We start from the raw sequence: 16,114 nt of genomic DNA, 5'->3' as shown, positions 1-16,114 counted from the left end.
CAAAATGGCGCCGTTTGGCGCTGAAACCGCCGCTCCACAGTACAGTAATGCACACATGTCATTATAAAAAAACATGTCAGATCGCCGCAGCGATCGCTGTATAGTGCCCAAACATGCCCAAAAACATGCCCCACAGCACACAGCTTCTCACACTGACAAGGCTGACACACACAGTGTCACACAGCTCCCCCCCCCCCCTTGCAGCCCACAGCATGCAGCCGAGTGATGGGGAGACAAACAGTGTGAACAGAGGCAGGTTACACAGTCCCAGACTGACACCCCCCCAGACAGACAGGTCCCCACATAGATACACTTACCTCACAATGGCGTGGGGGACCCGCACAGGCGAACAAGCCGCTGCACATGAGGCAGGGAGAGTCGCATACAAGACGCACAGAATGGGGGTTAAGAAACCGCACAGCGTCCAGTGAGGTAGCCACCTCACCAATCATCCCTGCACCGAACAGGGATGGGTCGTTCACTGTGCCAGGAGCGTTACCTGGCTGGACGCTCGATGGCAGGCTGGGAAGCCACTGACCCACGACCTGCGACCAGGGGGATCAGCCCGAGACCCAGCCCGCATGATCCACTTCATCCGAAGAACTAACTAACGCTGACAAAAAGAACAGCTAAGTAAAGGTAGAGAGAAAACTCAAACAAAAAATCAAAAAAGAAGAAAGAGTCTGGGGCACAAAGCCCCAACACAGAGAGAGCCAGCCACTCCTGACAAGCTAGACATTGAAACTGAGATATGGTTGCAGGAAGTAGGAGGGTATTGACTGAGGGGACCACCCCTTGAGGGTGGGATATGTTAAAAGCTTTAATGTTAACATATTCTGTTGCCTAGCTACTCCTTCGGAGAAAAGTCTAATACCCCATATGTGACGAATATGAAGAGGCGGCGACTGTCGGAGGACGTAAGAGAAAATGCGATTTCCCCTGACATGCGATTGTGTATGACTCAAGTTGCGTCAGAAATCGCACCAGTGTAAACCAGCACTTAGTGTTAGGGAATAACGTTAAATATTAGTATGTTACGGTTTGGAGGTTAGGTTTAGAAGGTTCAGATTAAAGATTACAATCTGGTTTACAGTTAGGGGATTAGGCTATATTTAAGTGTGGGTGTTTTGGTAGGTTAAAGCTTTAAGGGGTCAGGTTTAGTAGTAGGTTTAGATTAAAGATCAAGTACAGAAGTTAGATTGAAGGCTGGGATTGGTTTTACATGTGTGATAAAAAAGGGGATATTTGTACTTGCCGCAAAATTTTCTAAAATTCATTAGGGGCACAGGATTCATAGACCATTGAGTTATACTACCTCCTAGAAGAAAATTTGGACACTGACAAATATGTTGTGACAAATCAGGTATAACCCCTCCTACTCCTGGCATGCCTCAGTTTGTAAAAAAGCAGTACTAAAGGTAAGATCACAAACGTAGAGGGGTGCAACCTGTGTTCCTTAACCACTTGCCTACCGGGCACTTTCACCCCCTTCCTATCCAGGCCAATTTTCAGCTTTCAGCGCTCTCACGCTTTGAATGACAATTGCGCGGTCATGCTACACTGTACCCATATGAAATTTTTATCATTTTTTTTCACACAAATAGAGCTTTCTTTTGGTGGTATTTAATCATCTCTGGGTTTTTTACTTCTTACAAAAAAAAAAAGAAAAAAGACAGAAAATTTGGAAAAAAAAAAAGTTTTTCTTATTTTCTGCGAGTAAATTTTGAAAATAAATACATTTTTCTCCTTCACTGATGTGAGCTGATGAGGCGGCACTGATAGGCTGCACTGATGAGGTGGCACTTATGGGCACTGATGAGGTGGTACTTATGGGCACTGATGAGGTGGCACTGATGAGGAGGTACTAATATGCCGCACTGATGAGCACTGATAGGCGGCACTGATGAGCACTGATAGGCGGCACTGATGAGCACTGAGAGGTGGCACTGCTGGGCACTGAGAGGCAGCACTGATGGACAGCACTGATGGGCACTGAGAGGCGGCACTGCTGGACACTGATGGGTGGCACTGATGGACACTGACGGGTGGCACTGATGGGCGGCACTGATGAGCACTGATGGGCAGCACCATCAGTGCCCACACTCAGTGCCCATAGTGCTGCCAGTCAGTGCTCATCAGTGCCTAGATGAGCAGGTACTGATGGGCACTGACTGGCAGCACTATGGGCACTGATGGCGGGCACTTAGTGTATTATATTTACCTTGTGTAATCAGGGCACTGGTGATCAGTGCCCTGATTACATTCCTGTGTCCCCGAAAGGCTGATCGGCTCTGCTCCTTCCTCATACGCAGTCTCTGTGTGAGGAAGGAGAGCTGGCGATGAGAGATGATCTCATATGTTTACATATGAGATCATCTCTCATTGCATGGGCCGATCACGTGGTAAATGGCCGCTGTGATTGGCCATTTACCACGATCTGTGATTGTCTGTGTCCAAGGGACACGGCCGACACAGATTTTCCTTGATGCGCGCTCGCGGGAGCGCGCACGGAGCCTGTCTCTGGGAGGCCGTTTAAAGACGGCCTCCCGGAAATTCGAGTCCGCGCTGTAGCCGTACTTCGGCTATAGCGCGGATAGGAAGAAGTTAATGAACTCCAAGAAACAGATTTTAGGGGAAGTCCAAAAAAACTATTTTCCTTGTTTAACAGGTTCACGGGCAACTTAGATGGCCAAAAGCAGTCCAAGTGAGGGGCGGACAACAGCAACAAAACAATAACAGGCCCACACATTGATAAAGATATAAGTGCCAAAAGGACCTTACACTCAAAGCTGGCATCAGATGAGTTCTGAACATTTTTACCTGGTAAAACTTAAACAGAGGATTAGGTGGCAGACTAGTAAATCTGGCAAATAGTTGTCTGATGCCAGAAAGTGCAAGATTCACTCATGGACCTACAAAAATGAGCTTTAACAGAAAATGGTGGAATTCAATCTTTAAGATCATAGGCCTGAATGAAGATCTGTCTAGCAGAGCGAAGTGGTGGAACGGGAAGCTGGTTCCCTCTTATGGGGACCATCAGAAATGACAAAAAGAGAAGTATAATTTCAAATTAAAGCAATGGCTGTGAGATAAACGTACACAGCATGAACTACAGTATCTCACAAAAGTGAGTACATCCCTCACATTTTTGTAAATATATTATATCTTTTCATGTGACAATGCTGAAGAAATGACACTTTGCTACAATGTAAAGTGTACAGCTTGTATAACAGTGTAAATTTCCCCTCAAAATAACTCAACACATAACCATTAATGTCATTTAGGGGTGTACTCACTTTTGTTGCCAGCGGTTCATACTTTAATGGCTGTGTGTTGGGTTATTTTGAGCGGACAGCAAATTTACACTGTTATACAAAATGTACACTCACTACTTTACATTGTAGCAAAGTGTAATTTCTTCAGCATTGTCAGATATAATAAAATATTTACAAAAATTTGAGGGGTGTACTCACTTTTGTGAGATACTGTACATCAGGAGAGTGAAGGAGGTAGCTCAAACTATAAGAGAAAATGCCTCCTGCGCATGATTGTGGTAGCTGGGTACAAGTGTTGGAGATGAATTCACATCACGGGGACACACTTCAAGCTTTGCTGCCCTATAGGACTGGGGGTGTCCTGAAGTCACTACAAGAAAAAAACACAGAAGGGCGCACAAGCCTAGTGCATTATCCCACAAAAACACTTTATTTAAGGAATTGTCATAAAATGTACTCACAAACATACAAATTTTTCTAATCATTAGTGGGTCAAATTGACATTTGTTTTTGAACGCAGTGAAGAGAAATTTTGTAGGAGTAGGATGGAACATTTGTAACAGTGTATGTGATTTTCATTCAGTAATGTCCATTTATTCCAAAATTCAAAGACAAAGCAAATTAAATCTTTCAAACTACAAACAAATGTTTAAACATTTTCATACACATTTTCCTAAGACTTTTTCATTCATTTTTAAATTCAACTCATCTATGGCCAGCTTGAATCTAGAAATAGTTCTTTACAGAACAAAGCTACCATCTCCTCTTTAGTCTCCGATTGCATTGAACTTTCTTGGAAGAATTGATGCACTATTGTATTGGACGATTTGTTCACATTATTTTTGTTTTTTTCTGCACTAATTTTTGCACTAAATGTTACATACAATTTATGTGTTATTATTGTTTTTATTGCACTTTAGCGCTGATTTACTTTCTATATAATTTTGTTTGACTGGATCACAGTTTTCAAAGTGGCTGCTTTGTATTTTCACTGAGTGTGGATTCATTTTGTTTTGTTTGATTTACTGCATTGTGCCGGAAACCATTTTTTGTGATGGGACAAGATGTTTTGCAGGACAGGAGCGACTATCATGCTGTAAATATACTTACATTCCATTCCTGCTTCCTTTTTGTTTTGTTTGTTTGCTATGGAAGGAAGCAGGGAATTTAAACTACATAGGGAAATGAATAGGTTGAAAGGAAATGGCAATGTAGAAGAGATAAAAAGGGGCAGGGGGAGTGCTGGAAAAAGGGGTGTGTGTGAAAGGAAGAGGGGTGGTCTTTGGAAGGTGTGTGTTTAGAAATGGGTCAGTTCCTCAAGGAATTTCTAACTTTTCTCAAAGGTAGGGGTCCCCAACCCTCGGGCCATAGCCTGCCGCCGGGCCGTGGCCTGTTTGCAGCCAGGCTACGAAGGCTGCACTTTCAAAGGTTCGGTGGCAGCGGGTGAGCAGAGAGATGATATCATCTCTCACAGCCTGCCCTGCATCACAGCTGTTTCGCCCTCACAGCCGGCTGTGAACACAACACAGTCTGAGGTGCGGCGTGGCGAGCAGAGAGATGACATCATCTCTCGCCGCTGTTCCACCCTCACTTGGAAAGTGACAATCCGCATCTGGCAAGTGACAATCCGAATCTGGCAAGTGACAATCCGAATCTGGCGGCAAGTGACAATCCGCATCTGGTGGCAAGTGACAACCTGCATCTGGTGGCAAGTGACAACCTGCATCTGATGGCAAGTGACAACCTGCATCTGGTGGCAAGTGACAATCTGCATCTGGTGGCAAGTGACAATCCGCATTTGGTGGCAAGTGACAATCCGCATCTAATGGCAAGTGACGTGGCAAGCAAAAAGGTGGCATCTGGTGGTAGGCAACGTGGCAAGTGACAATCTGCATCTGGTGGCAAGTGACAAGCTGCATCTGGTGGAAAGTGACATGGCAAGAGACAAGCTGAAGTTGGTGGCAGGTGAAATGCGAAGTGAAAATCCACATCTGGTGGCAAGTGACGTGGCAAGTGACAAGCTGCATCTGGTGGCAGGTGACGTGGCAAGTGACAAGCTGCATCTGGTGGCTAGTGACAAGCTGCATCCGGTGGCAAGTGATATGGCAAGTGACAACTGCATCTGGTGGCAGGTGAGGTGGCAAGTGACAAGCTGCATTTGGTGGCAGGTGACATGGCAAGTGACAAGGTGCATCTGGTGGCAGGCGATGGTGGCAAGCTGCTTCTGGAGGCAGGCAACGTGGCAAGTGAGAAGCTGAATCTGGTGGCAAGTGACATGCTGCATCTGTTGGCAGGCGACGATGGCAAATGGCAAGCTGAATCTGGTGGCAGGTGACACACTCAGAGCTCCCACTGATTCTGCATTATGGCGAGTTGAACTACTTAATTTTATATTACAATGTAATAATGGAAACAATGCGCTTCAATCATCCTGACACCGTATCAGCCATGGCGTCGTGATGATTGAAGCGCTAACACCAGCCATTGCCCCAACAAATCGCCCACGAAAAACTGCACCCCCCCCCCCAAGCTTTAGCATAATTTTCATCCACGCAGCCGGTCCCCGGTGTCAAAAAAGGTTGGAAACACTGCTCTAAGGGGACATACCATTGCTGTGTTCTTAGAATTAATGCATGTTCTGGTATTGTTGCAAGGAAGTAAACCTTAACAACACAGGTATTTCTCATACTTCTTCTACTGAAGTCAAAATCTTTAATGTTCCACTTAACAGTTATTTCAAAGAAAAAAAAAGTCAACTTTGCCAATTTGTTTCATGTTCACGGCCCTTTACAGAAGTCAAGGGAGAAAAGTGTAGTTTTGCACTAATGACATTAAAATAGGAGATTCTCATACAATAATTGTACTGTGCAGCGAATAATGTGGGTGTGCTGCTGCCTGAAAACAGGCTTTTGTTCACTGTTTAAGAAAAACATGGTCGGAGAACGCAAAAACAAAACTCTTGGAAAAACAGAGGGGGTGTTAACTTGTTTATAGTTGCTGGGCACTTACACGGTCACAGAGTTCCTCAAATGTGCAGTCAGCAATGGATCCACAGGCTTTGCTCAGCTTCAGCTCTCTGCCCTGCACTTTCAAAATCCTTGGTCTTGTTACTATGGAAACAGGAACAAAAGCTCAGTCTTGTCTGGATAATTACCCTAAAATTCATCCCTTACAGCTAGGAAATGCAAAGCTTGATGAATAATAGCACATGATTCAACACATAAATTAGACAAAATGCTGATACAATGACTGCCACTTGAGTGTGGGATCAACCCATAGACAGCAATGGAACTTATTAATTGGTCAGTGGAGATTGGGCATTGTGTTTTAAATGCGTTCTTTTTCAAGAGAAATTAACTTACGTACCATCATTTTGTTTCTGAGCCAGCTCATCAAACAACTTATCCATGACAGCCTCCACATCAGCTTCACTTGTGCTACAGAGAAAAGAAGAATAGCATGTGAAATTAATAACACTCAAAGCCAGCATCTAACAGCTGCCTTGGACTGCTTAGCTTCCTGTCCATACACCTATACATCTATATTCAAAGGGAAAAGGATGTTATGTTCTAAACACAAACATTACATTTACAATGCACTTCAAAAGTGGGAATATTAACTTGCAGGCAGATGATTTGGCCTTATTTGCATACACTGAAAGGCTCATGTGATTCCGACAGCTTCTAGTAATGAGGCAACACAGGCACAACAAAGCTCCTAATACTATGTGTACACAAAGAGGGAGAGTAAGCTACTGGCTTTCTCTTTTCTTTCTTTTTGAATGCAAAGCAAAAGTAAACACACCAGACTAGTGAAAGTCTTTTATTCGTGTGTGATGGACTTATCTTGGTGTATATTGGAGATATGACCAGTTCCCCACAATAGATATTGTTCTTTCATTATGTGCCTGCGATTAAAGATTTTAAGGATTATAAGCAAATCACAGCTACGCATCATAGGGTTCACTCAGTAATGCCTGGTACACACAGGCAGTTTTCTTTTTATTCAACCCAGCGGACTGAACAAAAAAAAAACAGAGGAGCTTGCTGTACTGCTGTACTAACTATGTGATGTTAGTACAGTGATCTCTCTGCTGAGCTAGTGTGGTCTGACAGCGCTGATCGGATGCTGATCAGCTGCTAGTTTTCCATCACGAAAGAAAAAAACTAACCCTTCTGATAAGAATTAAAGTTCAATAAAGGTGGCTATTTTAATGACAAAGATAAAGTTTGTGCCTTCGTGCAATTGCTTGGAATATATGTACGGATGCATGCACTTTGTCTGTTGATGTTTTGTTATTTTCTATGGCTGGGTGTTCCTACATTCTGTTTTGTACTTAAAGCCGAGTTCCAGACAATTTTTTTTTATTTGTTTTAAACCCCCGAGTTCTTTCTACTCCATGTTACATAAGCTAAAGATAGTAACAGTCGCTGTAGTATAGCAGATTATTAATCTCAAACTAACCTTTATATTGTTCGAGCAGCAGGCTCCCATGTTAATTGTGGGCATGTGAAGCCCACTAGTGTACAATTGTCCATTCATCCCTCCCAGCACAGCACAGCACAGCTAGCTATCAGAACAGGCTGTGTATGAAGGTGTGTACTATTTGATTTTGAATAAAGCTGTTATCTGTGAGGAAGGACTTGGGAGGTTGGACTCTTCCTGTTGGTGTGACTGGATGGGATTGAATGCTAATTAGGATGTATTCCATCCCACCCACCATCAGAGCTATAAAGGAAGTTACATCATTGGCAGAGTCTGAGACTACAGAGTGAGGGGTGTTTTTTAGGCTAGAGATGAAGCAGGAAGTGGCTGTGGAAGGCATTCTATCTGCATTAGAATATACAGAGTGTCACATGGTACAAAAGCACAACTAAAACCCAGAATATCAGGAGATCTGCAGACAACAGAGCAACATGGTACAGAGATATGATCTATGCTGGGACTGATCGATCATTCTATACAGATCTAGTGAAAAGAAAGTTGGAGTTTAGCTTTAAAACTAAGCCCTCCAGCAGTGAGCTGCCTCCGCTGACAGGGCTTCCATCTTCACCCAGTCTTCTGTCTGGATTCGCAGTCTGCACCTGCTTGAATGACCGAGGCGCAATGATGTCACTCCTGGGCATGCATGCATTGATGGTCAAGAGCTCTAAAGGGATGGCACAGAATGCCATCCCTTTAAAGCGCATGTGCCAGTGATGTCACTGGCTGCATTCCGTGTGAATATCTCCTAAACACTGCAAGTACAATAAGTAAAGTATAGCAACCAATCAAAAATACTCTGAATTATTTGAAAACGAAAGTTGAATTTGGGTTGGTTGCTACAGGATTCTGAGCTAAAGGAACATTACTGACACAAAGTAAAATTACGCAGTTATCCCAGCAACTAAGAAGACCTCAGCTTTCTTTATGTCACAGATATGTGTGCACTGTGTGTCATCAGTGGTATTTGTAGACCTTCCCAAAGAACAGAGGCTAAGGAGTGCCTTTATACAGAGGTCTTGCAAGGTGACATCCCAGGTCAAAGTATTTTAACTGGGCCCATTGACAACAACTTATAAGCAACCGAAGAAAAGTTTTAATTGTTAGGCAAGGGTGCAGTCCACATACTGTACCTTGTATAAATCAGCACAAGGGGCAGACTGTAATGTACCTGTTGGACCAGCTCCGGTTCAGGGTTTGAACCCGGGTCTCTGGGGTGGAAGCGCACAGACCTAGCCATACAGCCTCTGGAAGGTCTTGGTTTCTGCTGCAGTTTTTTTGTACTGTGCAACTCTCCTTATGGACACTTTAGCTCCACCTGCCAACCAGCTGTAGAAGATCTGCAATTATTTCAGGCTTTAAATACCGGACACTTCCTGTTCTGTGGGCCCATTAATTTGGCTTAGTTCCTGTCTGAGCTGCCTCTGTGTTATGTGCTGTATTTACACCATGAACCTTGCCTGTTTCCAGACTATTCTTCTGTCTGCCGATTTCGTACCTTGCTGCCCGTACGTGTCTTGACCTCTGCCTGCAGCCCGACTACTCTCCTGGATACCGACTTTGTACCTCGCATCTAGATCTCAGCCGGCCTGCCTGACCACGTCTTTGCCTAATCCTCAGCCTAAAATCCACTTCCAATTTAGCCTATTACAGGTGCATCACACAGACATATCACAAGCAGAAAGGTAAAAGCAGGCAGCTAACAGGGGTGTAGTAGCAGACAGGATTCACAGAACAGAAAAAATCAAGCTCACAAAGATTAACAAGAACCCTTGCTCATGCTCAATCCCACTGCACAGAGCACAATTTTAATTGAGTAATTCTGCAGGTACGTCAGTAGTACACTAATACAATCAGTAGATTTCGCAGGCTCACACCTCTGGTGAACGTCTCCAGAAACAAAGGGAATAGAATGTCTACAGGCAATCCTATCAATGGGATATAGACAACCAGCTTACCAAGGGAGATGAATGGCAGATCCTATACTACCAATTTCTCAAAAGATAAACACAAGAACATAAACAAAAATATAATATTTGGCAGCTCACCAGTTCTTAGATGTGGTTGGCTGCATCTGTTTTTTCAGGCTAAGAACATTTTCAGAAAAGTACAGAACACATCTTTTGATCTTGCCAGAAATGCTGTGTCCTTGTGACTTCCTATAAACTGGACAGGAAGCAAAAATTAATCTAAGATCACTAATCTCCACCCCCCGTATGTAATTGAAATTAACAAAGGCAGACATGGAATGCAGCCTTTGCGACAACTGTGACTGCCTCCACAGATACAGAGGAGGAGTGAGCAAGTGTATTATTCACAAGAACACCAGGTGAAAATATAGCCAAAAAAGCCTAAAAAAAGAAAACTAATGCAGTCAGGGACTGGTTAGCTGCAATATATGACATTTTTGCTTTTGGGTTTAGAAATGTAGCTATATAGAGGAATGGCAAGGACCAGATGTACTGATCCCTTAGAGCCCTGGTGCCCAACTTGCGGCTCTTTGGCACTTTTTGTCCATCCCTTGCAGACACTAAGCTGTGTTTCCCTATTGCCCTGCTATAGTAGTAGTTTGTAGCAGTTTCATGTAATATCTCCAGTCTATGGCTGCCTCCTGAAGCATGTCCCCTGTCTCCAACAACTCCTATAGCATGTTCACAGTCTCTGAAGGTTTCCTGGATCATGTCCACAGTCTCTTGTATTTTGTCTGTAGTCTCTGATCATCTCTTGTATCATGTCTGCAGCCTCTGACCATTTCCTGTACCATGACCATGTCTTTGTCTCTGCTGATACTGAATATTAGCTGAATTTTATGTGAGGCCCTTTGAGATGTCATGCACTTGAGGCTCCTCATATCAAGAAAGTTGCCCACCACTGCCTTAGAGACACCAGAGCATTCACTTCTAGTGCAGGGGTCTCCAAATTTTCAGTATGAGGGCTACAAGATATATGTTACATATATTCACAGATTGAAAAAAAAAATCAGTTTTAAAAATAAATGAATACGTTTTAAATCCATAAATAGGTTTTATATTGTTTTTATTTTTGTAATCAACATGATGCGATTTGGAAAGAGAGAAAGAACTTCAGTAAAACAAACAAAAAAACTATGGCTATTCATGAAGGTCAAATAAAAATAAATTCAGTCTACAACTTTTTCATCTGAGTCTTCTTTTTATTAGGGTCCCCATCAAGAGTCTCCCCTTATCTCACAGTCCACATTGGAGATCCTCCATACATCAGGATCCTCCATTTATCAGAGTCCACTACTATATCAGGTTCCCTATCAGAGTTCCCCTTACATCAGTGTCCTCATCAGAGTCCTACCATAAATTTGGATCCCAGTTAGAGCCCCTGCATATAATAGTATCCGCATCAGAGTCCCCCCTTAAATTTGGTTCCCTATCAGAGTCCTCCATTACATCAAGGTCCCCATCACGGTCCTCAGGGAGCAGGGAGAACTGGGAATGTTTTTCTATGACGGGAGTGGTTGGGTTCGGCGTGTGTTTTTTTTTTTCCTGCGGGTCAGCTCCTGTCATTTTTCATCATTGATGTGGACCTAAATCACTGGAAGATGTGACTGACGATGGATCTACATCGGGGGTGTTGTGTCTTTATTTAAACTAGACATTTTTTTTTTTTTTTGTGAATAAGTAGGGGTACTATATACCCCTACTACACATGGGTGATGCCAAGATCTAGAGGTCCCTTTTGTTAAGGGGGGCTTCTAAATTCTGATATGTCACCCCCCACACCCTCACAATTACTGGGAGCAAGGTGCTTTGCACACTCGTCCCCTCCTTTCCAGGCCTGCCGGGCTGCATGCTTGAATAAAGGACTAATATGGATTTTTGGGGGGAATCCCATGCCATTTTTGTTTTTTATTTTTGGCATGCAGTCCTTCTCTAATCCATGCATGACCTAAAGAAAGGAGGGGGGGGGGCGATTTGGGCATTTTTGTTTTGTTTATATTCTGTTGTCTGCAAGGAATTCCCCACTGACAGCAGGGATAACTCGAAGTTGTGGGACGCCAGTGGGTGTCGACTCCTTATCAACCAATGACTCATCCCTGCTGACAGCAGGGATGAGTCATTGGTTGTTAGGAAGCCGATGAGTGCTGGCTCCTAACAACCAGTGCAAACATGGATGCAAAAACAGACCGTGTGTCTGTTTACATCTGCTTAGGTCAGCTTCTGTTTTTTAAACAGGGCATTCTGTACACATTTTGTGTACATAACAACTCAAGGTAGCCATATTGCATTGCATTTTTAGAAAATTACAGCGCTGCAGATTGAAAAGGAAAGGTCATTTCTAATAACATTCACTTACAATATGATTTTTGTCGCAATTGTATATGCTATATTATTTTTCTGCTATTCCCCCCCCCCCACAAAAGTGGAGTTACCCTTTAATAAATAACAAATACAACTACATTTAAAGTTGAATTTTGAACTAGAACTAACTAAGCTCAAAAAGCTCCCACTTCTCTTCTTCTATACTAACTACCCTGTAGAATGAAGATGCATATACTTACCTATTCTTAGGGCGGTCTGGTCTGGTCACCTGATCTCCCCAATAGCTGGCTTCAGGGGACAGGAAAGAGCGCCAACAACGGATGAAATGCCTGGGAGGTGACGTCACCCATTAGCTTATCATGGGGCATCCGTTGTTGGCTGTCCTTCCTTCCCCCTGAGACCAGTTACTGAGAGCCAATCATGTGAGAGGACTGGAGTGCCCTGAGAATAGGCAAGTATTATCGTCTTCCTTCCACAGGGTAGTTAGTTTAGGAATTGGGAGGGGGGAGGGAGCAATTTAAGGCTTAGTTAGTTCTAGCCTGGACTTTCAAATTAAAGTTTTGTGTTTTTGTGTAACAGAGAAACCTGACAGAATGCAAAACACTTTACCAAATCTATATGTTGCTATAAAATGGATGCAGTGTGTATATTAGATGTGCATAGTTATTACGTGTTCATAAGTTTTGTATGCATTTTTTCATTCTATTAAATGCATTTATTTTACTATATATATGAATATATATATATATATATATATATATATATATATATATATATATATATATTTTTTACTGTCACAACGCTGCTGACTTGCCTGCTATGTAAAACACAGTTAGTGAAGTTAGTGACAGGTCCACCTTTTATGAAGAGATCAGGGCTTTATCATATATGTCTTGCGTACTGTAGTTAGAGAAGACAGTCCATGATATCCTATCCCAGCACTGAACTGTTTCATTCATAGTCAAAGGGAGATTAGTGAACATGAAACATCAACAATCTTCCTGCTTAGCATCCTGGTGGTAAAAACAACAAGGCCAGCAATAGGAGGGGTTAGGACCAGCAGCAATAAGCAGGAGGTTTCATTTAGTCACTTTTACAGAATACTTTAACTTTTACAAATAATTAATGGGTTTTGCAGACCGGTGTAAATGTGTAGGGAAAAAAAAGTCTTGGCACACATTAGATCCATTAATGCAGCTAAATATATGAATACTACAGTGTACCTGACAAAAATTCACCTCTATATTACTCAGCTATGTAGCCAATTAGTGCAAGCCACTAAAAGCGGATAAATGCTTGCATGTAAAGCTGGATACACACTATACAACTTTTGTGGTTTGACTTCCTTCAGATTTACCTTCAACTATGTAGTGCAAGGGCCTGCCTGATTGCATACAAATTGAAAGTGTTTAGGTCTGATCTAATATTATATGGTTTTGGTAAATCTAAAGGAAAAAATCTAAAGATAATTGTATAGTGTGTATCCAGCTTTAGAGTCAGAAAGTAAACAGATGCATGCACCATAGCTATATATCTATTGGGAAAATTAAACAAACAGGGTGTCAATGGGCATTGGATTTGATTTATTGGCATCAGTTTAAGATGTTTCTGAGATCATTCAGAATTTAACCACTTGCCTGCTGGGCACTTTTACTCCTTCCTGCCTAGGCCAATTTTCAGCTTTCTGCCCTGTTGCACATTGAATGGCAATCGCGGTCATATAATACTGTACCCAAACAAAATTTGTATAATTTTTTTGAGAAAGATAGAGCCTTCTTTTGGTGGTATTTATTCACCACAAGGGTTTTTTTATATTTTAAACAAACGAAAAAAGACCGAACATTTTGGGAAAAAAAACGTTTTTCATAGTTTTTGTTATAAAATTTTGTAAATAAGTAATTTTTTTCCTTCACTGATGTGCGCTAATGAGGCTGCACTGATAGACTGCACCGATGGACACTGATGAGGCGGCACTGATAGGCGATACTGTTGAGTACTGATAGGCAACAATGATCGGCTGCACTGATCATCAGGGCACTGATGATCAGTGCCCTGATTATCAGTGTAGATGTCCCCTGTGTGGATTACCGCTTACTGGCTCTCCTCTCCTCACGCGCTGTTAGCCTGAGGAGAGAAATGCCGATAACTGGCAAATCCTGTTTACACTCTGATCAGCTGTGACTGGACACAGCTGGTCACATGGTAAAGAACCACTGTGATTAGTTCTTTATCCCAATCTTTGATTAGCTGTGTTCGAAGGACACAGCGATCAAAGATCCCTGCCAATGCATGCCACAGGAGGCGTGCAAGATGCGCCATCACGGGAGGACATCAATCGACACCCTACTGGAAATGTGGGACCATGCTGTAGTCGTCATTCAGCTATAGCACAATCGTGAAGGGGGTTAATGAAAGATGCATTTGACCCACATCTGACATCCTTCTGACCTGCTTCAAGCACGTTTTGAATATCCATAGACTTCTATGGGAATGCAAAACCTGTTAAAAGTGAACAAAAGCTTTTGACCACAGGCTGTAACCCATCTGTTGGAAATAGCCTATATTTGGAGGGAATGCCCATATACAATATTACAAACCATAAACATTTACAAAAAAAAATGTAATGTAGAGAACAGAAGAGACTTATACTTACAGGAAGTATATTTTACCAGCTGCAGAGAGTACCCGTTTCCGATAGTCGATACCAGAGTCCAGCTGAACAGTGTTACAGTACGTCTGCAAGACAAAATGTAATACTTTATGCTATACAAACCTAAAAATCCATAGCAAGAGCACAACAAATTCAAATTAATTATGGTCAGATTTTACATAAATCTTCATTTAAGGAATACAAAAAAATGTCTGTGCCGCCTGAACGTTAATTGATTTACAGCAATTCTTTGCTCTGCACAACCTCATTACTTTGTGAAATCATAATTCCCTGATCATGTATCAATGGGTTCTTCACTTTTTTTGTATCCAGCGCTATTAGTGGCTGTTTTTGTTTTTCACTCTTTTTAACTTAATAACAGACATAATGATGATTTAATTTTCATAGAAAGTAGTTTCATTATTGTACAAGTTAAATATTACCAGTGGGAAACAATAGTATGTACTCAGTAGTACTGCAGATGTCTATACTAAGGGAATGTGCACACCTATAATCTAAATCCTACCCTAAAATTGCCTTTAACAATGCCATGTTAGATAATAGGTAGAGCTACCATGCTGTACAATACAAGAGACTGCCCAGAGCATGCCATAGGATGTGTGTATGCTAAAATTTTCATGTAGAATGTATAGAGAAGCTTGCAATCAGGGGCTTAGCTCTGAAAAGAGCTTTCTGGACTTGATCATCACAGCTCACAAAGTCAAGCACAGAGAATGCCTGGGAATGTGCAATTCAATTAAGTATTGGATACTGGAAGGCAGACTTTTATCTGCTGTTAAGTAATACAATATACTGAGATAATAGCAGTTAGTCGCATTCAACTGGACATGTTAGATAACACGGAATACATTTCACCACTCATCCAAGTGGCTTTCTCAGTTCTAATGAGATTAAAGGGTAACTACACTTTTGTGGGGAAAAAATAGAAATTTGTATATACAATTGCAACACAAGCAATATTGTAATATAACAATATTAAAAATGACCATTCCTTTTTAATGTGGAGTACAATGCAATGCAATATGGACACCTGGAGATGTTCTGTACACAGATGATGTATGGAACCCCCTCAAAAATGTAATTTCCCGCTTGTGTAATTGCCTAATTGACTGATTTTCCTAGAAGTCTGCACTAAGGTACAAACCAGATTTTGGGCATCCTCTGCAACAAACATTTCAAGAGTAACTCCACTTTTGCTGAGAGAAAAACATTTCCCTCTGAGTGATCTATGTACATTGCAAGGATTTTAACAAACTTTGTTGCAGATTCCTACCTTTTGTTATTCTTAGTAAATCCATGTGTGTTTCTCTGTGCCCATGTGCTTAGTGAGTCTAATGGGAGTGGTTTCATAATTAGCAACCAGCTGCTGCACCTGCAAAGCTCTAATGAGGAAA

The 16,114-nt window shown here is 42.1% G+C and overlaps 1 protein-coding gene across 1 annotated transcript in view; it reads right to left on the bottom strand.

Annotated features, from left to right (window-relative positions):
• Positions 1-16,114, bottom strand: part of AFG1L (AFG1 like ATPase) — a 206,146-nt gene that overhangs the window by 28,578 nt on the left and 161,454 nt on the right. Inside the window, exons 8-10 of the mRNA XM_082248831.1 lie at positions 14,703-14,785; positions 6,642-6,712; positions 6,285-6,385 (exon numbers count right to left, since the gene is read on the bottom strand). Coding sequence (XP_082104957.1) covers positions 6,285-6,385; positions 6,642-6,712; positions 14,703-14,785 — 255 coding nt within the window. The remainder of the gene's footprint in view (positions 1-6,284; positions 6,386-6,641; positions 6,713-14,702; positions 14,786-16,114) is intronic.

The sequence above is a fragment of the Pelophylax lessonae genome, assembly GCF_965119305.1.
Source record: "Pelophylax lessonae genome assembly, chromosome: 3".
NCBI classification, from domain to species: domain Eukaryota; kingdom Metazoa; phylum Chordata; class Amphibia; order Anura; family Ranidae; genus Pelophylax; species Pelophylax lessonae.
Note: the sequence above shows the minus strand (reverse complement) of the source record. Positions and strands in the feature narration are given on the sequence as shown.